Source organism: Vidua macroura, chromosome 27 (genome assembly GCF_024509145.1).
Source record: "Vidua macroura isolate BioBank_ID:100142 chromosome 27, ASM2450914v1, whole genome shotgun sequence".
Taxonomy (NCBI): Eukaryota; Metazoa; Chordata; class Aves; order Passeriformes; family Viduidae; genus Vidua; species Vidua macroura.
In genome coordinates, this window is record NC_071597.1 from 843,007 (window position 1) to 867,629 (window position 24,623).

The 24,623-nt window shown below is 62.5% G+C and overlaps 2 protein-coding genes across 7 annotated transcripts; both read right to left on the reverse strand.

Annotated features, from left to right (window-relative positions):
* Positions 1-261: 261 nt before the first annotated feature.
* Positions 262-8,507, reverse strand: RAPGEFL1 (Rap guanine nucleotide exchange factor like 1). Its single transcript, XM_054000401.1, has 15 exons — positions 7,979-8,507; positions 6,022-6,100; positions 5,395-5,545; positions 5,226-5,323; positions 4,558-4,670; positions 4,209-4,376; positions 4,021-4,118; positions 3,751-3,873; positions 3,482-3,660; positions 3,301-3,391; positions 2,610-2,660; positions 2,284-2,371; positions 2,129-2,193; positions 1,794-1,848; positions 262-1,051 (listed from the first exon to the last, which is right to left on the reverse strand). The coding sequence occupies exons 1-15, from the start codon at positions 8,406-8,408 to the stop codon at positions 927-929; spliced, it is 1,914 nt and encodes a 637-aa protein (XP_053856376.1). The 5' UTR covers positions 8,409-8,507; the 3' UTR covers positions 262-926.
* Positions 8,508-12,634: 4,127 nt separating this feature from the next.
* CASC3 (CASC3 exon junction complex subunit) lies at positions 12,635-24,067 on the reverse strand. Of its 6 annotated transcripts, none has more exons than XM_054000398.1 (14): positions 23,771-24,067; positions 21,988-22,015; positions 21,658-21,695; positions 20,092-20,250; positions 19,864-20,015; positions 19,295-19,471; positions 18,407-19,092; positions 16,864-16,928; positions 16,549-16,663; positions 15,900-15,998; positions 15,110-15,264; positions 13,865-13,987; positions 13,636-13,699; positions 12,635-13,064 (listed from the first exon to the last, which is right to left on the reverse strand). In XM_054000398.1, exons 1-13 carry the CDS (start codon positions 24,041-24,043, stop codon positions 13,655-13,657), a joined length of 2,115 nt encoding a protein of 704 aa, XP_053856373.1. In that variant the 5' UTR covers positions 24,044-24,067; the 3' UTR covers positions 12,635-13,064; positions 13,636-13,654. The 6 variants fall into 6 exon arrangements, with proteins under 6 accessions (XP_053856373.1, XP_053856369.1, XP_053856372.1 ...); XM_054000394.1 differs by having other exon boundaries at positions 15,110-15,324; XM_054000397.1 differs by having other exon boundaries at positions 13,697-13,712; positions 15,110-15,324.
* Between the last annotated feature and the right edge of the window lie 556 nt (positions 24,068-24,623).

Sequence of the window (24,623 nt, forward strand, 5' to 3'; positions counted from 1 at the left end):
GCGCGGCTGCACCGGATGCGGGCGGGGCACGGCGGGGCGGCGGCGCCATGATGAGGAGGTCGGGTGGCCGTGAGGGAAGCGCCCGTCATCGCCCTCTTGGGAAGGTCAGGCCGGCTCCGTGAGCGTCCGGTGCCGCGGTGTCCCGGTGACCGAAGGCAGAGCGGCACCACGGGGAAGACATTCCCCGCTGTGTGCCGAAACGCTGGTGAAGGCCCGTGGTGCTGCGACAGAGCCTGTTTCCCCCACCCCTTCCGCCATATTGAGGAGGTCAGCTGACCCCCAGCAGCCGCCATATTGGGAGGGCTGGCGGAAACCTTTTGCGGCCGCCATGTTTGGAAGGTCAGAGGTCGGCTCCGCGCTGCCGCCATCTTGGGAAGGTCAGCGCCACCCTGTCAGTCCTTGCGTCTTGACGTCACCGGCAGCGCGGCTGTGACGTCACCGACAGCGATGCTGTGACGTCACTCCCACCATGACCTCCATCCCTAGCATGACATCAGAGACAAGTGCCGGGACAGACTTTTATTGGGGCTCCCCGCCCCACCCCCAGCTTGATTTTTTTTTTTTTTTTTTTTTTTTTTTTTGCCTTTTTTCCTCCTTTTTCTTAAAAAATAAATGTACAATTCCCGACAGCGGCGGTACAAAATATACACGTCTCGGGGGGGAGGGGGGGGCGGCGGGCCACACATACAAAAATAGAGGGGATGGGGGGGGACATGGCCGCCCCAGGGGCCCCTGTGCCCCAGCCAGGGGAGGGGGCAGGGGGAGAGGGGGATGCGCCGGGGGGGGTCCCCAAACCAACCCCCTTCCCCCCCCAAGGGTGGGGGCAGCACCCAAGGGCCGGGGCTGGGCAAAGTGCGTCAGTGCTGGGGGGCTCCGGGCCCCCCGGGGGGGTGCCGGGGTTTGGGGGTCCCGGGCTGGGCCCCCCCTCACTGGCTGCCAGGCTCCAGCTTGTAGGAGAGCTCGAAGAGCAGGTTCTGGTTGTCGATGACGCGCAGCTGCCGCACGTAGGCCTTGGTCTGCAGCTGGGCCGGGGACGCCTCCAGCTCCAGGCCTGGGAACGGCCCCGCAGCGGGGAGCAGGGATGTGGGGATGGGGGTGGGAAAGGGGATGTGGGGATGTGGAGATGTGGGGATGTGGGGATGGAGGGGATGTGGGGGATGTGGGGAATGTGAGGATGGAGGGGATGGAGGGGATGAGGGGATGGAAGGGATGTGGGGATGAGGGGATGGAGGGGATGTGGGGATGGACGGGATGAGGGGATGGAAGGGATGTGGGGATGGAGGGGATGTGAGGATGTGGGGATGAGGGGATGGAAGGGATGTGGGGATGAGGGGATGGAGGGGGATGGAGGGGATGGAGGGGATGAGGGGATGGAGGGGATGCAGGAAGGAAACAGGGATGGCAACATGAAAGTGGGGATTGAAGGACGGAAAAGATGCAGGGGATGCAGGTGAAGGGATGGGGATGGGGATGGATTGGCCACGCGGGAATGGGGATGTGGGGACAGGGGTGAAGGGATAGGGATGCAGGGACACAAGGGTGAAGGGATGAGAGGTGGAGGCGTGGGTGAGGGATGCAGGGATTTAGGGATGCAGGGACGTGGACAAAGAGGCGTGAGGATGCTCTGGCCACATTCCCATCCCTCGGGGCCAGCACCGCAGGTTCAGGGCCATGTGGGCCTCCCCTGGCAGTGCCCCCCTCCCCCTGGCAGTGCCCCCCTCCCCCTGGCAGTGCCCCCTCACCCCTGCAGTGCCCCCTCCCCCGGCAGTGCCCCCTCCCTGTGCCCCACTCACAGAGGGGGCGGCTCCGGTACTTCCGCACGGTTCTCACTTTCTCGGCGATGCAGTGCTGGGGGCACAGAGAGACCCCAGAGTCAGCCCCAGCCCCCCGAGACCCCACCCCACCTCCCCAGGGAGACCCCCCCCAGGAGCCCCCTGCACACCCCCCCCACCCTGGGCGCCCCCCTGGGTCCTGTTCTGCGCCCAGGAGAGCCTGAACCCACCCACACCCCGGAGAGGGGAGCCCCAAACCCTCGGGGGAGGGGGGGTCCTCCAGCCCCTCAGGGGAGTCCCCTCCCCCCTGCCCCCATCCTGGGGGTCCCCCTGCCCCATTTTCCCCGAGAACCCACCAGTTTCTCCACGTTGACCAGCCCATCCAGGAGGGTTTTGCTGCCTTCATGCAGGAAGGTCAGATCTGGGGGAGAGAGGGGGTGATGGGAGGGTCCCGTGGGGGGTCAGAGGGACCCAAAACCACCGGGGGGAAGCCCCTGAGACCCCCCCTCACCTTTGAGGATGAGCGGCACGAAAGGGATGAGCGGGGGCTTCATCTTGGCCAGCACCTCCCGGTAGGTCTTGTGGTTCCTGCAGGGGTCCTGGGGGGAAATGGGGGGGTCAGGCTTTAGGGGGGCTCCCCAGGGGTGCCCCGGATTCTCCCCCATGCTGGTGGCCGTGGGGCTGGGGCTGGTGGCCTGGGGGAGAAGGGCAAGGACACCCCAGGACATCCTGGACGCCTTGGGGATGTCCTCTGCTCAGCAGCACCCCAAACACCCCCAGGGGAGGTCTGGGGTCCCCCCCCCAACACCCACAACAGCCCCCACACTTCTCACCCACCGTCAGGTTCTCGAACTTCCGAAACAGATTCTTGAATTTCCCTGGGAGCTTCTGGAAGACAAAACCGGGGAGAGGGTAGGCAGCATCCAGCAGGACCAGGGAGCACCAAAGGGGAGGGCAGGAGCACCCAGGAGGTTCTGGGAGAGCCCAGGAGAGGGTCAGGGAGCATCTGAGGGTGTCCAGAAAGGCCTGGAAGCATCCAGGGGTGGTCTGGGAGCACCCAGAGGAGCACTGAGGTGGGGGTGAGAGGTCCTGGAGGGTTCCAAGAGCACTCAAAGTGGGGTCTGGAAGAACCCAGGAAAGGTCAGGGAGCAGCCAGGTGTGAGCATCAGCATCCCAAGGGTCCTGGGAGCACCCAGGGGTGGTCTGGGAGCATCCAGAGAATCCTGGGAACACTGGAGAGCGGGGTGGGAGCATCCAGGGGCAGTCCAGGAGCACCCAGAGAGGTTCTGGGAGTATTGAGGGGGAAGGGAGCTCCTGGGGGCTTCCAAGAATGCACAAGGAGGGTCTGGAAGTGCCCGGGGGGGGGGTCTAGGAGCAGCCAGGTGTGGGCACGGGCACCCCAAGGACCCAGGTGGTGTCAGGCAGCACCCAGGGGTGGTCTGGGATCACGCAGGAAAGGGTCAGGGAGCACCTGGGGGTGCTCAGAGAGGCACGGGAAGATGTGGGGCAGGGGCCCTCCAGCCCTCACCTCCCAGGTGAGGCGCAGGCGGCTGACGGCGGCGTTGTTGAGGCCGATGACGATGGCGTAGAAGGAGAGCATGTCCTGGTTCTGCTTGCAGCTGGTGGGGGACAGCGGGAGGGGCGGGCTGGGCACCGCAGGGACCCCCTGGCGGCCCCCCCCGCCCCCCGTGCCCTCCCCCCACACTCACATGGCAGCGATCTTGATGAGCTTCTTGAGCAGGTGGGCGCGCTTGCCCAGCCCCTCGCAGAGCAGCAGCTCCGTGCCCACCCAGTGCTGCACTTCGCTGCAGCGCTGCAGCAGCAGCTCCAGGTTCGCCGTCTCCCGCCGGCCCCGCTCCCCGTGGAACACGTAATCCACGAATTCCAGCTGGGGAGGGGGGGACGGGACGCACAGATTCCGTCAGAGCCCACCCCCGCACACCTCCGCAGCGCGGCAGCTCCCCCGGGACCCCCGAACCTCGTGGATGCAGCGGAAGAGCTCCCAGTGGAAGGCTGTGAGGTGGTTGGCGACATCCTCGGGCTCGGCGCGGTGGATCTCGGTGTCTCCCGGCACCACCTGGATCTCCTCGGGCAGCGGCACCTGCGAGGGGACACCGGACGGGGCACTCAGGGCCGGGAGGGTCCCCCCGGCTCCCCCGCTCTGCGCAGGGAGCGACGGCGGTGCCAGGGCCGGCCGGGGGCTGGGGGGGGGGGTCCCTGCCGGGGTGTCCCCACCGCGGGGGCTCACCAGGGAGTCGAAAGTGTCCCTGGTGCAGGCGAAGAGGTGGCTGTTGATGCCCAGGGTGGTGAACACGCACTCCTCGCTGGGCTGCAGCACCGCTTTCTCTGCCGCGGGGCACAGGGTGGGGTCAGCACCGGGCGGACCCCCCGGCCCCGCACGCAGCCCCCCGCCCCCCTCCCCGGCCCCCCGGGCACCTCCGGACGAGGCCATGGTGACGAGGATGAGGGCGTCCCCGCGGGCGCTCTGCTCCTCCGAGTACTGGAGCTTCTCGGTGACCGAGGCCAGGATGTCCTGCACCGAGGCCGAGAGGCGGCTGCGGATGGTGACGTACGAGTGGTCGGGCATGTACACGCGGCAGAAAACTGGGGAGAGGGCGGGGGGTCAGCGCCGGGCACCCCCACACCACCCCGGGCACTGCCCACCGGGGAAACTGAGGCACGGAGAGGGCCCTGAGCTGACCCGGAGAGGGCACGGCGCCGTAGAGCGGCTGGTAGGTCACGGAGGGGACCCCAGTGCCCCTCAGCTCCCCCCACAGTCACTCACTCTCGTCAGAACCCCGAAATGCCACCCGGGTCTGCAGGCAGGAGTCGATGCGTCGGAAATGCCGGAAGAGCGGCTTCACCTGCTTGTTCGGGGGGGGGGTCTCGTCGGCCACCCTGGGGGGCGGGGGGCACAGGACAGGGCTCAGACAGGGCCCCGGACCCCGGGGCTGCACCCCGAGACCCGCGGGGTGCCCCGGCAGCCCCCACCCAGGGCCTTGCTGACGGCAGGCTGGGCACAGGGAGGGCACTGAGGCACACCGAGGGTGGGCACGAGGGTGCAGTGGGGAGGGGTCCGAGGCTGCACATGGTGAGGGCACGAAGGGTGGGGGGCACGAAGTTGGATGTGAAGGTGCAACCAGGAGGGCACCAGGGTGGGCTGCCACTGACCCCTCCAGCCCCTGGGCACCCCCAAGGGCCACAACTCCGTGTCCTTCTTGGGGACTCCCTGACCCACAGGGATCCCCAGGACCCTCTGCCCTCCCCAGGGACCTCCTGACTCAGAGGGAACCTCGGGACCCCCTGCCCTCCCTGGGGATCCTTTGTCCCACAGTGACCCCGGACCCTATAGGACTCCCTGCCCTCCCTGGGAACCCCTGGGTGGGTGACCCCTGGTCCCCCCGGGGACCCCTGACCCCAGGCACTCCCAGGACCCCCTGACCCTCTTCTCACTTGAGCTCCACAGTCTCCACGAGCTGGTGCAGCTTGATGATCTCGTCCTCCAGCTCGTGGTAGAGGGACGTGTCCTTCATGATGAGCAGGTAAAGCTCCTGCGGGGCGAGAGGGGTCAGGGCCGGGACGGCAGGAGGCTGAGGGGGGGACACGGGAAGGGGACACCCACCTTGATGACCTTCCCGGCGCTCTCCTCCTCCTGCAGCAGCCCCTTGTAGGTCTCGAGGAAGTGCAGCAGCACGGCCAGCACCGCCCGCTTGCGCCGCAGCCCCGACCCCTCCTCCCAGCGCGCCGGGGGGCTGCCCGCCGCCAGCACGAAGGTGGCACTGTCAAGGAGGTGCCACGGCAAGGAGGGACCGACCCTCGGCCACCCCCCAGCACCCGCTGCACCGAGGGACCTCGCTGAGGGTCGTTGTGCCCTCCCTGGTAGCACCACGCTGCCCACCTTGCACCCACACCCACAGCCCGGCCTCATGGCACCCCAATCCCCTTCTTGCTGCTCCTGTGAGCCCCCCCATAGCACCCCCGCTGCCCTCCCCATGTCCCCCTCCTCCTTGCAACCCCTACGCCCACCGTTTTGTCACCCTCGTGGCCACCCTTGTGCCAGCTTCACGGCACCCTGGTGCCCTCCTGGTTGCACCCTGATGCCAGCTCTTGTGCCACCACCATGTCCCCTTCACGGCCCTGTTATGCCCGCCCTCACTGCACCCCAATGCCCTCCTCACGCCCAGCCCCGGGCCCCTCCTCACCCACCCTGGTGCCCAGCCCCGTGGCCCCCCGTGGCCCCCCAGGATATTGCTGGTGCAGCTGCTGCAGGAAGCGCTCGGTGGGCAGGAACAGCGAGTGGGTGAGCACGATGTCATCCAGCAGCGACTCTGGGGGGGACAGGGGGACAGGCGTGGGCACCCCCCTAGAGCCCCCCGACACCCCCCATGCCCGGCGGGGCGGAGGGGTGAGGGGAGCGATGTTAATTTGCAGGGTGACACCGGGAGAGGCCGAGCCCCACGCGAACCCCCCCGCGCCGGCGCTGACTCAGGGCCCGCTCCCAGCCCCGGGGCAGCCGGGCCCGGCCGAGCCGGTGTGGGGGCAGAGGCGCCGGCAGGGCGGGACCGGGGCCGCGACGCCCCGGCACACCCGGGAGCCCCGTGAGAGCCCGGCAGCGGGCACAGCAGGACGCGGCAAAGGGAAACTGAGGCAGGCAGCTTGTGGCACGCCGGGCGGGTGCCGCAGCCGAGCTCTCTAGGGCAGCACGGGTGGCACCGCCCTGTGAAGGTGTTTTGGCGAGGCCAGGTGAGCCGAGGGCCCGGTCCCGGCGTCTGTGCCCATCAGAGCCGGCATCAGTCACCGCTGCGACCTTCGGACGAGGCGCTGCTCCCTCGCCCGGCACCAGCACAACCCTCGTGCCCGCGTGCCCCGGGGATCCTGTGGGGGGACCCCGGAGCCCTTCCAAGGCCCAAGGACCTGGCCCACGGAGGGGCCACGCAGAGCAGCCACCCAGCCACTCCCCAGACACCCCCAGACCGTTAACCCGGTCACGGAGCAGTGCCAAGGCAGGGCAGAGGATCCCCTGACGCTCCCGCACCGGGCACAGCACCCCCGGGGCATCCGCTGCTGCCGAAAGCAGGACACGCAGTCTGGGGCACAGGGACAGGCAGGGGCACCAGCAGCACAGGTACACAGCCCCCAGCTCTCCCGGCCCCCTGCTCTGAGTGCAGCCCCCTCCCAGATTCTGCCTGTGGGCCAGGAGTTGAACACTCCCCCCATCCCTTCAGGCTGCAGCCCCCTCCAGCCCTGCCTCAGTTTCCCCATCCCTCTGCAGCACTCACGCTGTACCCCAGACTCACAGGGATGTTTCCCCGTGTCGGGACCCCCATGCTGGCTCCTGCCCCCCTGCTTCCTGCCAGCTCGGGCACCACCAGGCCTGGCAGCGTGCTTGTGCAGGCAGGACCTGGCACTGCCAGTCCCAGCTCGCCCCTACCCGAGGGCTCCTCTTGGTGGTTGCACCCAATCCCGGCCCTGGCATCACTGGAGCAGGGGGCTGGCAGTGGCCTGGGGTCTCCAACAGCCTCTGTTCCTGGCAGCCGAGTGGGATTGTCCGGGACAGGGATCCCCTTGGTGTGGGAAGGCTCCCACCCACCTGCACCCAGCCTGGCTCCCGCCCAGCTCTGGCACCGAAACCACCCCGACTCCTGGGCACGGGCAGCCACGGTGGGACAGCACCGGGAGGCCTGTGCCAGAGGAAAGGGGCATCCAACCGGCCCCCCCTCCACTGCAGCTCCCGTCCGGGCTAATTTTAGCACCAGGAGGATGTTAAGGACCATCCAACCGGGAGGTGGATGCTGCAGTGACTGCCGGTGCCCGGCCAACCCCGGCCCCCACCGAGCTGGCGCTGCCATTGAGCCCAAATCTCCTTGCCAGCCCCTCTGCCGTGCTGTCTTGCCCGGGGAACCCCTGCCCACCCCACAGATCCCTGCCCACCCCGCTGCCACCGACGCCCTGCCCCGGCCGGGACCCAGCCGTGACCTCGTCGCCCCAACCGGGCGCCGCTGTGCCCTGTGCAGGGCCACCCGCCTCACCGGGTACGAGGGTCCCCCCACCCCGCTGTCTCCCACCCCAGCATCCACCAGCGCATCCCCCCCCGCAAGCAGCGGCCGCCCCCGGTCTCTCCCCGCTCCGCCGCATCGCCCGCGATCCACGCGCTCCCCACGCCGGGCACCCCCGCAGCCCGTCCCGGCGGTCCCGCGGCCCCGTACCTGCCCCGCAGCCCCTCCCGTGTGCAGCCGCCGGCAGCCGGTCGAGGAGCGCGGCCAGGAGCCGCTCGGGGGGCGCGGGCGCGGCGGGGGCGCAGCCGCAGCCGCAGCAGCACCGGGCGGCGGGCGGCGGCTCCGGGCTCGGTGGCTCCCGGTCCCGGTCCCGATCCCGATCGCGGTCGCAGCCCGGTGACGGGTCCTCGGGGGAGCGGAGCGGCGCCTCGGGCGGCCGTAGCTCCAGCCAGCGGCCCTCGCTCCCCGGTACCGGCCCCGCGGGCCCCGCCGGCTCCTCGGGGGAGGCGGGCGGGCGCGACAGGCTCTGCCGCCGCGGCGCCGGCACCGACCCCGGCCCCGGTACCTGCCCCGGGGGGGCGGCGGGGCGGACGGGCAGGTGCGAGCCCGGCTTCTTCAGCAACTTCTCCAGCGGCTTCATGGCCGCCCGGGCGCGGCGGCGGCGGCGGCTCAGGGGCCCATCGGCGGCGGTGGCGGCTCCGTTCGTCTCCGCTCGGGCTCGGGCCGCGGCGCCGTTCCCCGCCCGCCCCGCACCGGCTGCGCGTCGCGCCCGCCCCACACCGGCCCCGCCGCCAGCGCCGCCCCGCCCCGTTACGGCCCCGCCGCCGCCGACCCCGGCACCTGCCCGCCCCTTTCCCCGCATCGCCGCCGCCCCCGGGCCCGCCAACGGCACCTGCCCGCCCCCTCCCCGCACCACCGCACTCGGTACCGAACCCGCCCCGGGGCTGCGGTGACACCGGCTCGCACCAGGACACGGTCCCCCCCCGCTTCCCCGCAGCCCCGCGCAGGTGATGCATGACGCACCCCCGCACCCATCTCCCCGCATTCCCCGGTCGCATCCCCGGGGTACCACCACGCGCCCCTCCACCACACACCCCGTACAGCCTGGGGGGCACAGCCCAGAGCCTGTCACCCCCCCCCGTCACACACCGCGACCAGGGGGCACAGCCCCACAGCCCCTTGCCATGTGCTGCCTCACAACCCCGGCACACCCCCGGCACACCCCCGTTCCCGGTTCCCCCCCGCACACCCACGCAGCTCCCCCATGCCAGCCCAGGGGCACGGGGCACTGCCCCTCCACTAATGCTGCCCCTCTCCAGTGTCCCCTGCAAGGGGGGCACATCCCCAGCTGTGGGGTGAGCCACCCCCGGACCCCCAGCCCGGCTCTCTGCACCCGCCACAGCGTGGGAAAAGGCCGGGGGTGGGTGCGAGATCCCCCACCCTGGCACCCCTGGGGTGCTGGGTTCCCCCGCGGGCAGGGTGGGCAGGTCGGGGTGGCTGCCAGACCCCCCCACTTCCGCCGCCTGCCAGGCTGGAACGGGCCCCGGCGTGCCGGGGCAGGTGCCGGGGCAGGTTCCGGGGCAGGTTCTGGGGCAGGGCAGTGCCAGATGTGGCGCTTGCCTGGGGCTGATCCTCCTGCCCCGCTCCCGCGGGGTGCTGAGCACCCATCCTGCCCATGCCCACTGCCCCCAGCCCCGCCTTGCACCCTCTGGGCAGGCCAGCAGGTGCCAGTCCCCTTCTCCCGGGTCCATCCCCCGGCAAAACCACGGCCCTGCGGCAACTGCGGGGTGGGATGGTGACAGCGGCCGGAGGGACGCAGCAAGTGACCCCATGGCCTTTGCCGGGCCTCACTGCCCAGGGGGTTCGGGTGGAGATGGAGGAACGAGGGTCCCGGCAGTTCCCGCTTTGTTCCCGCTTCGCCTCCACCCGGCAGTTGCCTGGCAACTCCATCCATGCGGCTGTCGGAGAGCAGCAAAACACGTCCCCACATCCCCATCCCCGGCTGCGTGAGGTCCTGCCGGGATGGCACAGCACGGCATGGCCCGGCACGTCCCTCCTCTGTTCCTCCAGCCTCCAGCGTTCAGACCCCCCACACCTCATCCAGCACCCCCAGAAAATCCCACTCTGCCGAGCTCCTCCATCCCCTTTCCCCACAGCATCCGGACAAGGGTTCTCGGATGCGGGTGCAAATGGTGCTGCTGGCCAGGTTCAGCCACGCAGAGGACTTCTCCTGACAGCAGGAGGGGAAACTGAGGCACAGAGAGACACCCCCCTAAGACCCCACTCACTGGTGGGAATGGGGATGCACTGGGCCACCCGAGCAGGAGGGACCTGGAGCACTGTGCCATGCTGAGGGCAATGCTCCCCCTGGGAAAGGTGCTCCAGATCTGGCCTGTCCCATTCCCTCTCCCCACGTCGGCAGGGATGGGGGCTGGTGTAGAGTGAACTATTGGCTTAATTAATCGGCTGTTATTTCTCCTAACGAGCTGGGATCTGGAGCGGGCGCTTCCCTCGCTTGGCAGCCAGCGCGTTCCCCCGCCCCGGCAGTGAGCCGGGGGTGCGAAGCCTCCAGGCACTGCTCAAAACAGACCGTGTGTAGGAGGGAAAAATTACACCCCGGGAAAAATCCCTCCCCAAGCCAGCGCCTTAACCCACTTCCCAGCTGCAGCGCTGGGAGAAGGGAGTCAGGCATTTGGGGAAGGGGAGAACCACCATGAGACTGGGGCAGCTCCTCCACAAGGTGCCCGTGAAGGGCTGAGGCAAACCCTGGACCATGTGCAGACCTGATCCTGCAGCCAGGGAGGGCAACTGAGGCAGTGGCACTGTGGAGGAATGGGGTAGTACAGCAAGGTGGGCAGGAAGGTGATGCCTCCTGCTGCTGCTGCTGTTAGAACTGCTCTGGGATCCGCACCCTACTGCAAGAAGCGAGGGCAGAAACTGGGGAGACCTGAAGGGAAGGGGGAAAAAGGGGGTGGGATGCAAAGTGAGAAGTTGGGGTCCCCCCTGCCCCTCAAAGCCACCCTTCCACCCTGGCACTGGCAGGGCCACCAGCATCCTGTCCCTGCCAAACGTGGCTGCAGGAGGGCAGAGCTCACCGTGGTGCTCCATCCACAGGATCAGGGTGTAACAGGAGCAGGGTACGTGCCTCCCACCTCCATTCGGCGGGGGCAGGTGGGCGGGGGGCTGGCAGGAGGCTGCGGCTGCCTACGTGGTACAAACGTGCAGGTGGCAGCTCCTGCACCACCAACACAACAGTTGGTCCTTCCCCATGAGCCAGTGAGGCTGGGGGAGAGGAGGGGGCTCACATCAGCCCCCAGAGAGACAAGGGGCTCCCTCCAACCCCACTGCTGGGGCAGAGCTGGGCTGGGGATGGCTGGCAGCTGCTTTCAGGGATGCGGGGGTGAGGGCAGCCTGGCGCCAGGCACAGCAGAGGTGTAATTTCAGTCCCACTGTGAGCTCCTGAGAAGGGCAGAGCTGTACCTAGGAAGAGCAGAGTGGCTCCTGGGAAGGGAGAACGGCTCCTGGGGAGGGAGCAGTTCCTGGGAGACAGCAGAGGTGGCACTGGTCCTGCTAGGGAAGCTCAGATGGACACTGTCCCTGTGGGTCTCAGCCCCAGGAATGACACACAAGAGCTGTCTGCTTCCTACAAAGCTGTTAGGGACGTGCATCCCACAGGAAAGGAATCCAAATGACACCAAAACCCCAGCATGGGGGTGTAAGGTCCAGGATTTCAGTCATGTGACCGATGCATCAATGACACACGGTGACATCTAAAACATGAGGGCATTCTGCTTTGGTTACGTGGCTTTGGTGGCTGAAACAAGACACAGAAGGTCACGGAGTCACAAACACCAAAGAAAGAAGGAATCTCTGCTGGAGAGCCAGGCATGGATGAAGGATCCACACAGAGAATGAGCAGGTGGGTGCCAGTCCCCCGTCCTGGCCACAGATGGGGACGGGGTGGCCGAGCCACCTCTCGCTCGGTGACGTCCCCCTCACCCAGCGCCTGCGCCGGCAGCCGGCGCGTCCCCACGGCGTCCCGGCACGTGCTCAGGAGAGCAGCAGGAGCCGGCAGGAATGGGCAGGAATCAGCAGCCGGCCCTGCCAAGTTTCCTAATGCAATTTGCAAACGGCTGCGAGGACTTGGCCAAGCCGGAGCCGGAGCGGGGCCGGAGCCGCGGGGCTGGTGGGATGTGGGACGCAGAGCAGCAGCACTGCGGCACACGAGAGCCAGCCAGGACCAGCGTGGCACTGCTGAGGTGACAAGTCACCCCACGGGGTCAAGAATCCCAAAGGGGACACAAGGCTGCCGTGGGGAACTGAGGCAGGAGCTGGTGTAGGGCTGAGGTGCTTCCTTGTGGGGCCGGAGCCCAGCCCGGTGCGTTGGGGCGGGCTCCAACACCCTCCACAGCCCCAGCAGCAACACCCAAGTGCTGGGAGCAAACCTGGCCCTGCCGAGCTGGTTTGGGTGCTGGCTGGGCTGCTCAGGCAGCGTCGGGGTGCTGGGTGCCCACAAACCTCCCCCCCTCTCTCTCTCTGTGGATTTGGCAGAGGGAGGGTGGAAACATCCCCTTGCGCTGCCGGGGGTGGCAGGGATGGGGGTTACCCTGTGGATTCCCCTCTGAGAGCTCACATGCAACAGTTACCAACAGTTTGTTGAGAAAAAAATCAGGAGGAGCTCCTAAGTTAAGTGGTTCCTGCCCAGGCAGTGCATTCCTGACAGCTTCCCACGGCTCCATTGCCCTTCCCCTGCACCAGAAGTGGCAGAAATCAACTTGCTAATTGAAAAGGAGAATTTAAATGAAGAATGAACTGGGGTGGGGGGGATGTCACTGTTGCTTACCCAAACAAATAAAACGAAACACCCAAAAGAAACAAATCAGCTTTACTGAAGGAGCTGCTTCATTCCTTAAATAAAAACAGAGACCACGATCAAGCCAGCGGAGTTTGACATCTCAGGAGGGAGCGGGGAACATTTCGTAACGGGGAGAAGTTGGGAGAACGTGTGGCCAAGGACCGACTCGGGGGTTGGTTCTTTGGCGGCCCCAGCACGGGGGAGAAGGGGGGTGGGCAGCAGCGAGGTGGATTTTGGGAAGGCACCGCTCGGGCCACGGGGGAAGTGCCTGGTCCTGAGCACAGTGCAGGTGGCTCATCCCGCTGCCTCACCTCCGCGCAGGGAAGGAGCCATTCCAAGGAGCAGCTTCCTCCTCGCCGAGGGGCCGAGTCTGGTGCTGGGATTCCTGTGGCCGTGTCCCTACGTGTTGCTCCTCTCCTTTGATTTTTCACCTTTGCTGTCCTGAGAGGGGGGAAGAGGGAAGAGCAGCAGAGGTTTAGGGCCCCGGAACAGTGCTATGGCTGGGTCTTGCCAGCAAGAAGCCACCCTGGTTGGCAACGCCCCCACCCGCCTCTCTGGGCACAACCAGCCCCCTGTGCCAACCTCTCCTCATGGTTCCAGATTTTTCCACCACGAGGCCTTTCCAGAGCCCCTCCACGAGACAATTTACTTCTCAGCCCTCCCCATGTACAGGAACCCACCGGCACATGCCTGCCCGGGCCTGGGCTTGCTTGGCTCCCATATGTGAAGAAGGTATGGAAAGGGAAACCAAAAACACACATGGCATTCCAGCACGCTCACACATGCACAGCTCACAGCACTGGAGCAAGGAGACCATTTCAGGATGCACTCGCATCCTGAAAAACCTTTAACTCTACTGCCTGAATTATCTGCTGAATTCCCAACGTTTATCCTTCCAGAGAACTCCCTGCCTCCTAGCTCCTCCAGCCAGGGCTGGATTTTTCCCTCTCAAAATCGTCCTGTTTTCTACCCTGAGCAAATAAAATAAAAAAAAAGTCAACTTCAGACTTACTTTTTACGTGGTTTTAGTTTTAAAGATTTAAGTAACTCAAATTAACTGGAGCCCTGCTTACCACCTGCAACGAGAAGCTGAGGTTTGGGACAGGTCAGAGATGAGACAGTTTAAGATTTCCCCTTACAAAAGAACAACGTTATTTTTTTGGGATGGGAGGGGGAACTGCAGCCTCACACACACCAGTGACATCACACACACACAAGGAGCAGCGGGGAGGGGATGGTACCTCTGGAGGGGGCGGCTTGATGGTCACAGGCTGGGACGTCCGGCGGGGCGGGGAGGGCTTGGGCTGCACCTGCTGCTGGACAGTGTTGTAGTAGGTGACCCCCCCATACACCTGGGACTGCGCCTGCAGGAGCAGCAGGATCAGAGCTCCGGGCTGGGGGGCCCTGTGAGCCCCTCCTGGCACCCACTGGGGCTGGACAGCTGCCCCCAGCCAGAGCCAAGAGGGGCTGTGCCCCCCAGAGATCAGCTCCCGAGGCCCCTTGTGAGTCTCCACCCCTCACCAACGTGCCCCCACTCTGGCAAGGACAGGACACAGCCTGTGCAGATGGGATTCCCTCACCCTGCAGTCCATGGAATGCCTGAACTTCTCAACAGCAGCTTTTCTGCCTGGACACAGCTCCCCTGCACACCCAGCCCCGCAGCCTCGGGGGAAATTGCCCTCAAAGCAGGGTGAGGTCCTGCCAGGATCAGCTGGAGCAGTGGGAAGGGCAGGGAAGGTTGGGAGCTCAGGGAACATGCAGCTCCTCCAGCCTTCCACGGCGTGTCAGCCCTGCTCCAGTCACAGCGTGTCAGCCCTGCTCCAGCCACGGCACCAGGATCTGGTCTGCTCTGGTCTCATCTGCCTTTTCAAGGATCAGGTCTGATCTGTCTCCTCAGGGATCAGGTCTATCTGCCCCCTCACAGGGATAAGATCTGGTCTCATCCTCAGAGAGATCCAATCCAATCTGCCTCCTCACAGGAATCTGACCCATGTCCCTACAGGATCTGGTCTGATCTGCCTCCTCAGGAATCTGAACTGATCTGCCTCCTCAGGGACCCAATCCAAGCTGCCTCCTCGCTGCCTGGCAGCAACCTTAGATACCAAGTTGGGCCATGAAGCACGAAAATCCATCCCCCTGCTGCTCACACCAGCCAGTTCCCAGCCTCTATCTCAAACAGAACTGACTTCCAAAGCCATTCCCAAAGTATCCTTGGCTCAGCCCTGGAGAGGCTGTTTCCCTGCTCCATAAGGGAACACCTCAATTCCATACCCCCCCGGACAGGATTTCACCCACTGCCTGCCACGCTTAGGGAGCTGCCCAGGAGCCACGAGAACAATCCTTTCTGGGATGACAGCAGCCTTTCCCCATGGAGCAGCTGTGCTGCTCCACATCCTCTCCCAGGAACGCCTCGCAGAACACACCCCACGCTCCACAACATCCCACCTGCTCCTGCCTGGGAAGGAGCCGCGGCGCGTCCGGCTTACCTGCGTGTTGGAATAGAGATGAGGAGGGGGCGGAGGGGGCAGAGCTCCAGGGGGGTAGGGGTAGCCAGGATTCCCGAAATTCATCACTCCAGGGGCGGAGAAGTAAGTCGGAGTGAGCAGCTGCTGCGGCGGGGGCTGGCCCGGGGGCATGGACACTGGTGGGGGGTAGAGGCCGGGGTTTGCCATGGCAGGGGGCGTCTGGTGGGGGTGTAAACCTGGAGGTGATGGGAAGCACACGGGTGTCACCCAAAAAGCCAGAGCGTCCCTGGGTAGCAGCAGGAAGGAGCACGCTCTGCTCCAAGGGTTCCCTGCAGCCCCACGCTGGGGAGGGACACAGAGCAGCAGAGCACAGCCCCCTCCCCAGTTCCGGATTCACCGGAACCAGACATGGCAACTCCACTGCGGGAAACAATTTGTGTGGGCAAGCAGAGAACGTGTTCGACAGCTCCCAGTTCTGCTTTTTCCTGAGCTACAGGGCCAGGGAGTGAGGAACCAGCCCAGTGCCCACGGAAGGGAGCGGCCCAGCTGCTGAGGCCCCACAGGGACCTGCAAACATCCAGCTGGGAGCTGCCAAAGGCTCAGTTCCCCTTGTCCTGCACAGGCTGGAAGCTCCAGAAACACCTATTTTTTCTTTCCTTAAAACTAATACTGGTTCAGCCTCACTGCAGGAAGGAGCAGGTCTCTTCCATGTTATAGAAATTAAGGAAAATGGATTCCCCCTGTGACAGAGGCTGTGGGAGAACAAAGATCTCTGTTTCCCAGGTCCAGGGGTGTCCCACTGGCTCCTCACCTGGATGAGGGAGGTGCATCTCCGGCTGCACAATCATCCCTTGGGGCGGCAGCGGGGCTGGGTTCTCACCGTGGGCGTAGATTGGTCCCTGGAATTGTACTGCAACAACACATGACAGGCTGTGAGGAAAAGCTCCATGGAATTTCATTCCCTGGCAGCCGGGCACACACAGCTCAGCAGGCCCCGAGGGCTCCCACGGCACACAGAGGCTCCCGGGCTTACAGATGTGACATGCTCCCTAAAGAAAAGCCTCCTACTCCCTTTAGAAAATACTCAGGGAATTTCTTCTCTGACGCTTTAAATGCTGGAGGGAATTCCTAATCCATCCCCAGTCCTGCTCTCCCCATGCTCAAATGTCAAAGACCTGATTTAAAGTTCAATTTAAATCCCAGTTCTCAGGAAGAATTGGGGTGTCCTAAGAGCCCTGGCATCGAGAGGGGATAACACTGAGGGTAATTCCATGGGTTTAAACACAACCAGGCAGGCTCCCAGCTGCCTTTTAGACACTGTATGAGAGGACACAGTGCCACTACAACAAACGAAAGAGAAGACAAAGTCCCAACCCCAAGAGGAGTGGGGGGGGATCCCTGCTCCAGTTGCTCAGCTCCAAGCACACACGGAGCCACAGGAGCAGGAAGGAAACACTCACGTGGGTCGTAGTAGTGCCCTTCCACGATGCTGATGTGCATGGGGGGCGCGGGCTCCGGCACGGGGGGTCTCTGCCGCTGCGATGAGTAGCGCTTCACCCGGCCCCCCGGCACCGCCTGCGAGAGTCCAGGGATCAGGGGGGCTGTGAGGCACCCACCCGACACCCCCAACCACCAAACCTCCCCTGGGTCACCCCCAAACACCCCCACAAAGGGAAAGGCTGAGGCAGCCTGTAAATCACCACAACCCCAAGACAATTAGAGCCCGTGTCCCGCGCGCCGCGGAGCCCGAGTCACGCTCCGGGATCACGCGTTACCATCTCCTCCATCCGGTTGAACTGCGGTGGTGGCCCAGTTCCCACGTGCATATGGTTGGGAAGACCTGAGGAAGGAACAGACTGGTTATTACTGTGGTTTGTGCTGGTTCCCAGGCCGGAGCCGCCTCGCCCGGGGGCGTGGCTGCGGCTCAGCTCTCGCTCCCATGACATGGAACCTTTGGACTTCATCGCCCCAGTGATTTTAAATATTTTGGGACAAATTAGAGGCTGTTTTGTTGCTGCACATTCATTCAAGGTGCTCAGCAACGCCTAAATCCTGCTTCAAAACTAAAGCCCCAGCTTGAAACTCAGGTCCTGCTCTGAGCTCTGAGTCTGCTGGGACACAGATCTCTTCCAGGTGGATCAAGGATCCATGTGGGATCTGAAGCTGCAGTTTAAGCCCTCTGCAGGGTGTAAACACTTTTATCACAGGCTCCTTTGGATTCTAACAGCAAACTGAATTCATGTCAATTCACAGCAAAGTGAATTTTAAGCCTTGGCTAAAAACCACAGTGCCAAGGTGATCAACAGTGATTCCAGGGGAGTGAAAATGGATAAAACAAACACTGGAAGTGCTCATGGATCACTGACAGTGCAAATACAGGCAGAGGGATGCAGAATGGACAGATGGGAGCCAAATGCTTCCCAGAATAACTCCTCCCCTCCTCTGCTAGGGACACAAAAAGGACAGCAGAGTCATCAGCCTTCTCACAGCAGAACATGATTGTGTACCTGCAGCCAGGAGCTGGCCTGTGGGAAATTTGGGAAGATGCTTCATTTTTGTGCATTAAAAAAAAACGTAAACCAGACAATCTAAGCACTTTTGAACTCTCATCCCACTGTGACGTTTCCAGCCTGTCCAGGGGTCTGTTCTCACAGACTTCACAGTCCCATCAGTACCAAATGACTTCTGGTTCCACGACCTCAACCTCAGACGCTTATGAAAGCAGCAAGTCGGTTCCTTCTCCTTGCTCCAGTTTTACTCCCCTCGGGAAAGATTCTAACACTTCCCAGAACAGACTTTAATTCTGCAAAGGGATAATTATACCTGGATGACCTCTCTGTGGATGCGCAACTGGAGCTGTCCTCAGCTGGCACCAGAGTAACTCTGTCCCATGTCCCTCCCTCCTCCCAGGCACAAAAGGATTTGCCAATCCTAGCCAGGCCTTGGCTATTGGCAACCAAATCCCAGTGACAGGAAATGAGCTGCTAAACAGGAAGAAGTTCCTTTCTGCCCTGAGCAGGACACCACAGAGCCCAATTATTGATCATTATCTCGTGCTCTCCTGCAGCAGGGGTCAGTCGTGCTGTGATTCACATCACAGGGAAAGGATCCCTTCTGTCCTTCCCAGCCCCAATTCCATTCACCTACACAAAAATGTTTCATTTCCCTTTTTCTCTGCTGCAGCACTTTCTCAGCAAGAACCACCACTCTGCACCCACCCTGGGACAAGGCTCAGACATAGACAGCTCAGCTCTGACCAACTGCACAGATCAGGAGGCACTGGGCTGCTGGAAAACCAGGAGGCTGCTCCCAACTTACCCCTCAGCTCCCGGGGCGGGATGAACTGGGACTGCCCCGGGCTCCAGTTCTGCTCTGTCAGGTTCATCTGGGTCATCTCCTGCTCAAGTCCATCCACGCTGGATTCCACGGGTGACTCCCAGTTGCTCTTGGCTGGCGGGGGGGAGGTCTCGGCTGGCGTGGGTTTTGGAATCACGGGAGCCAGCCCCTCAGAAGCAGGCACTTCCTCAGCCAGCTTCCCTGCCTCCCCAGCCTTGACTCTGGTCCTTCTTGCCCGGGAATAAGATTTCTTCTCAACTGGTCTGTCTGGTGGTGGCTGCACAGCATCAGCACCTGTGGCTTGGTTTTCCAGAGCCCCCTCCTCCTTCCCAGGGCTGCCGTGGACATGTCCCACCTCCAGCTCAGGGGACGTGTCCCTTGATGGACTCTGCTCTGCGTGCTTCCCGCGGTAGCCGCCCTCCTGCTTGGCTTGTTCCCCATTCCGGTGCAGGACAGTCGCCTCCGAAGCCCGGTAGCCTGGACGGGTCTCCTTGTAGCCCCCCACCCTGGGGTAGTTCCTGGCAGGGGGCATCCTGCCAGTGCTGGCAGAGCTGCGGCTGTTGAAGGACCGTGGGGGAGCCGAGGGGCTCTTGGCGCCCTGGTGCCTCGGGGGCTTGGGGGGCCTCTCGTTGGACCAGTTGGGGTCTCGCTGAGGGGGACTGCCAAACCTGAGGGAGAAAAATAGAACAGTTCATTAGAAAGAAACCCCTGGGTGGGAAGAATCACTTTGTCAGGGAACAGCTTCCCAGCATGCACATCTAGAAACCCCAGGCATATGGTCCCACGTGACAGAGCTTTCACTCTTTGGAGCTCCAGACCTGGTCCTTCTCCCCAGGACACTCCAGGCCCTGGTGTGGCTCTGGGGCTCACCGTGGCTTGCGCATCCTGCGGGGTTTGATGTCGTCGGGGTTGTGGGCCGAGCGGATGTCGTATCCGTAGAGCGCGATCAGCTCCTGCCTGGTCTTGGGGGCCTGCTCATCCTCACGGAACTTGTCGTGTTCCCAGCGCCCCTCGTCCTTCCACAGCTTCCGCTGACGACCCTTTGGCCTGGGAAAGGGACACAGGGAGGAGCAAGGGGCTGTCAGGTCAAGATGTGGCAGTTTCGATCAGTTCCACACACAGAGCCTGAGCTTTCCTGGGGCAGGGAATGCACAGGAGGCAGCATCCCTCCTTCCTCCCGCTCCTCCTGCCCAGCAGCTGCTGGTGACCCACTGCTATTTGGGAAAAGCAGCTGGAAGAGTCACTGCTGCCTGGCACGAGGCTTTTTTTATGGTTTTTTTGCATCTCTCCTTCAAAACAAAGAGCTGAAGTGTCCTGGCAGGACACAGAGCAGGTAACGGAAGTGCAGACCTTCCCAGTGCATCCCACTGAAGCAAGGAGTCCTGCTGGCCTGGAAGCTGGCCTGTCCCTCCCAGAGCCCCAGGGGCACACTCACATACCTGACCTCCTCCTCCTGCGTCTGCCCTCGGAGGTCGTGCTCAAAGAAGAGCCCCTTGCGTGGAATGTACGCCGGGTTCTTCCGATCCTCATCGTCATCCAGGTGCTTGGGAGCCTTCTTCCCAACTTTCTTCTCCACAGGCTCCGTGCTCTCCTGTCAGAAGCAGGGAGCTCTCACCACTGCAGCAGTCCTGCTGCCAGCCCCCAGCCCGGAGCCGTGGGACACCCACCTGCCCGTCCCCGCTCTGCCGCTCGCCCGTCACCGCTCCCTTGGGATCCACCTTCTCATTCCCCTTCTCCCCTCTGGCCGCCGACTCGCAGGAATCGTTGCTGTCCTGCTTCAGCTCCACCTTGGAGCTTTCTTCCTCGCTGTAATCCTCTTCCTCTGCCTGGGAGACACCCAATGACTCAAACGTGCTCCGTTACCAACAGATCTGCCAGAAATCTCCCCAAATCTGGAGTCAGATCCAGAAACAGATTGCCCAGAAATTCCCTCAGTTCTGGAGTTAGATCCCTGTCCCAGCTGTTAGACATGACTCTTCTAAAGCAGATGATTAGCTCCTAAAATTCTTCCTATCCCCGTATTTTTACAGGAAAAAAGCAAAAGTTAAACCCGAGCTCTCTCAAGAGAGGGAGGATCCAACAGGCTTTCTGGAATAGAGCTGGGATCAGCTGCCCCACAAAGACGTGACATCCCACCACTCCAAAAAGGCTCCTGCAGACTGGGAAGACTGGTGATCTCAGGCCCTTCCTTCCACACTGAGGGCCCGGATCCAGCCAGGGCCACGTTTCCAAATTCCCTGGAGTTCCTCAGCTGACTCACTCTGCTCAGGAGCATGACCTGGTTTCACCCCCAGGAGCCTCCGGAGGCTGGAGCCGAACTAAAAATAGCTCGGGGTGATTAACCAAACCCTGCTCCATTTTCCTCTTTCAACACAGCCTTTGCACATCGGCTGCTCCCGGTGTTTACGCCGGGGAAGCCCAGGCTGGGCATTATTTTTAGGTACAGGAACAGAGTCATCCTGGCACGGCAGTGATGCAACAACCCCGCTGCCACTGGGAGCCTCCAAGAGGGATTCCGGGCTGGAAGAGCTCTGGGAGCTGCCCCAACACCTCTGCAGCCTGCAGTGCTCCTTCCTTGTTAATACCATAGATTAATTCCCAAACTGAGATTAATTCCCAAATAAACAGCTTGGATTTTCTCTGCCTGGTGGTTTGGATGTTCTCTAGCCACTGTTTCCCTCAGGATTCCCAAAACACAGATGGATTTTCCTTAGAAAGCCTTCACTATAATTCTTAGACACCAGAACTTCCCTAAACTCCTTGTAAATCTCAAACTTTAGAGCTCTGAACTAAAAATCCAGGGGAACCTGCAGCCCCCAGGCAGGGGTGGGATGGGATTCCTTCAACACCTCCTAATTCCCAAAGTGCATCCCCCCTCCAGCTGCTCCCTCAGAACAGAGGGAAGCCCCTGGGATGCTCCCAACCACCACTTTGCTTTTGAATTCCAACTAATTAAAACCCAACAAGCATCCCACATTCCTCCCACGCCCTTCTTGGCCAGGGCAAATCCAGTTCCCAGTGTGAGGAGCCAGGAGGGTTTTCCCTTGCACATCCTGGCCCTGCACCCTCCCCAGCAGCACAGTGACACTGGTCCCAGTGCCAGGGGCTGGGAGTGGGGGAGGCCACTTCCTCAGGAGACAGAGGGTCAGGGGAAGAGATCCAAGGACACAAACTGGGTTTGTGCTGAAATTCCACGTGAACCAGGGGCTCAGCAGGACAGAGAGCAGCCTTACCTCCGAGTCCTCGGCGCTTTCATAGTCAGAGAGCACGGCTGTGGGGAGGGAAAGGAGGTGGGGTCAGGGCAGGGCTGGACACGGCTCCTCTGCCATGGGACCAAACCCCTCCCAGAGGGAATCTGGACACCAGCACCACCCTGGATCAATGCCACAGCCTGCTCAGGAGGAGCAGGGAAGAGTTTGGGACCATCCCTGTAGCCCACATTTGCCTGCTGCTACAAGTGAATATTTGGTGTGGCAACAACCACGGGATTGTTGGAAAAGCTGTTTTGTCTGGTTTTTACTTTTTTTGCACACAAACAACCCTGCCCAAGAGCCATCACTCACCATCTCCTTCGATGCCATCCTCACTTTCCTGCAGAGAGAGAAAAGTGAGGGGTGTTAGAGGAGGGGAGGGCAGCAGCCAGGTCCTAGTGACATGGAATCATGGATTCAGAAAACCACAGAATAATGCAATTGTTTAGATTGGAAAAGATCTTTAAGATCAAGTCCAACCTTCAACGAGCACCAACCCCACGTCACCAGTAAACCATGTCCTCAAAAGCCACATCCACACTTTTTGTACACTTCAGGGAATTGGGATTCCACCACTCTGTGGGCAGCCTGGGCCAGTGCCTGGCCACCCCTTCCATGAAAAAAAAAATTCCCTCAGAACATACTTTCTTAGTATCTACAACCCTAACACCTTTTCCTAACAGCTGCTTTTTTGTCCTAATAAACAGCATCCCATGATCCCACACACAATAACAGCAACATCTGTCCCTGACCCTATTGCATCCACCCTTGGGAGTTCAGCTCCAGTGACCAAGAAGAAACAAATTCCAGGCTCCCAGAGCCTTTCTAAGGTTCCAAGAACCTTCTAGAGCAGCTACAGCGGGGCAATATGGAGAGCAAAGCACGGCCTGTCAGTGCTGGGGGCCTCCAGGGAACAAAGTGACAGTGGCAGGACAGCCAGGATCCCCCCCTTGCCAACCAAGAGCCAGGGAAAGGGCAAGAACAGGGAATAACAAAGAGAGGCCGAGCAGGACCCAGCTCAGGGAAGGGGCTGGAAGAAGCAAACAGCTCAGAGCAGGAAAAGTGCTCAGCAAAACTGCTGCCCAGAGAAGCTGTGGCTGCCCCGTCCTTGGAAGTGTCCAAGGGCAGGTTGGACAGGGCTTGGATTAAACTGGGATAGTGGAAAGCGTCCCTGCCCACGGTAGAAGGTGGAACTGGATGAGCTTTAAGGCTCCTTTCAAACCAAACCATTCCATGATTCCAGCATAAAGACAAAGATCAACCCAACTGTACAGAAAAAACAACCCCAGAGCACAAGCAACCTAACCAAGGTGACAAGATAAACCCAGGAAAAAAAAAAAAAACAAACCAAAACACCCAGAGAGTCAGGGGGAGCTGGAAATAACCAGCCCTGGAACCTAAAACAGGAAAGAGCTGGAAATAACCACCATTAGAACCCAAACCAGGAGGGAACTGCACCTGGATTTGAACTGCACGGGGGGAGGGAGACAGCAGCACCCAGCCCAAGCTGCCCTTGCTGCAGGGACCCCCGGAGCAGGGACAGGATCTCCGGCTGGGGAGATCCAGCCACAGGGCACACACGGAGCCAGAGCAAAGCCCCTCGCCTGCTCCTGGGGGGCTGCAGTGCCCACCCCACCTGAGGCTGCCCCAGCCCAGCTCTCCCGCACACGTTATGGGGGGGCTCAGCCCAATTCCCCCAGTTCCCCAGACTGGTATTCCCTCACCTCCCCGCCCCCCCACTTTGTCCCCAGTGTCCCCACACCCCGCAGGTCCTAATACCAGTGCCCCCCGACACCAGAGCCCCCCAGGCCTCGCACTCCGCCCCAAGGCCCTCCTTAGAGACCAGCACGCTCCCCTCAGCCCCCTCCCCGCCCTGGGTCCTCAGTGTCCCCCCCGCCTTCCCCTCGGGGCCCCCGGACACCAGAACGTCCCTCAGCCCCTCCCTCGTGTCCCCAGGGTCCCCAGCCTCGCCCTGATTCCCCCAGAGAGCAGCAGCCTCCCCTCAGCCCCCTCCCGGCCCTGGGTCCTCAGTGTCCCCCCCGCCTTCAGACACCAGAGCCCCCCGTCCCCGCGCCGCGCCCGGCCCCTCACTCACACACTCCGACTCGGCCGCGCTCTTCCCCCCGGCCCCAGCGGCGCTCTCGGCCCCGCGGCCCCGCGGCCCAGCGCCGAGGGCCCCCGCGGCGCCGCGCGGCGGGCGGTGCGACGGGCGGGGCGAGCCGGAGCGGGAGCGGGAGCGGGATCCGGAGCCCGAGCGGGAGCGGGCGGAGCGGGGCGAGCCGGGCGCGGACGCGGCGCTGTCCGAGGCCGCCGAGCCCTCGCTGTCCTCGCTGTCCTGCGAGGCGCGCTGCCGCCGCCGGTCCGCCATCTTGGCCGCGGGGCACCACGGGAGCGGCGCTCGCGGCCCCCGCCGGTACCGCGCCGGTACCGCCGCCGCCCGCCAGGGGGCGCGCGCGCCGCGCGCGCCGCTGACGTCACAGCTCCGCGGAAATGACGTCACCGCACCAGAGAGCGGGTAAAATGGGGAGGGGGGGGGAAACACCAGCAGCCAGCGGCCTTTTCCGTGTTTATTGTAAAAAAAAAACAACCAAAAACAAAAACCAAAGGGGAAAAAAAAAACAAACAACCAACAACAACGAAAAGCAGTAAAAAATAATAAAATAAAACCAGCGAGCGGGCGTGTCCGCGAGTGACCCCACCCCCTCCCGCAACGTTTGTTTAGAACTCGGTGGTTTTAGAACTTTGTCGATTTTTTAACAATTTCCGGGTTTTTAAATTTTTTTTTTTTTAAGTTTGTTTTTCTTAAAGTTTTTTTTTATAAGGTTTTTTTTTTTTGTGGTTTTTTTTTTTTGTTTGTTTTTGTTTTTTTTTTTTTGTAAACGAGTTTTCCGGCGTTCAATAAGCTCGGGGTTAATTATAGAGAGGGGGGCAGGGGGGGATAACACTGG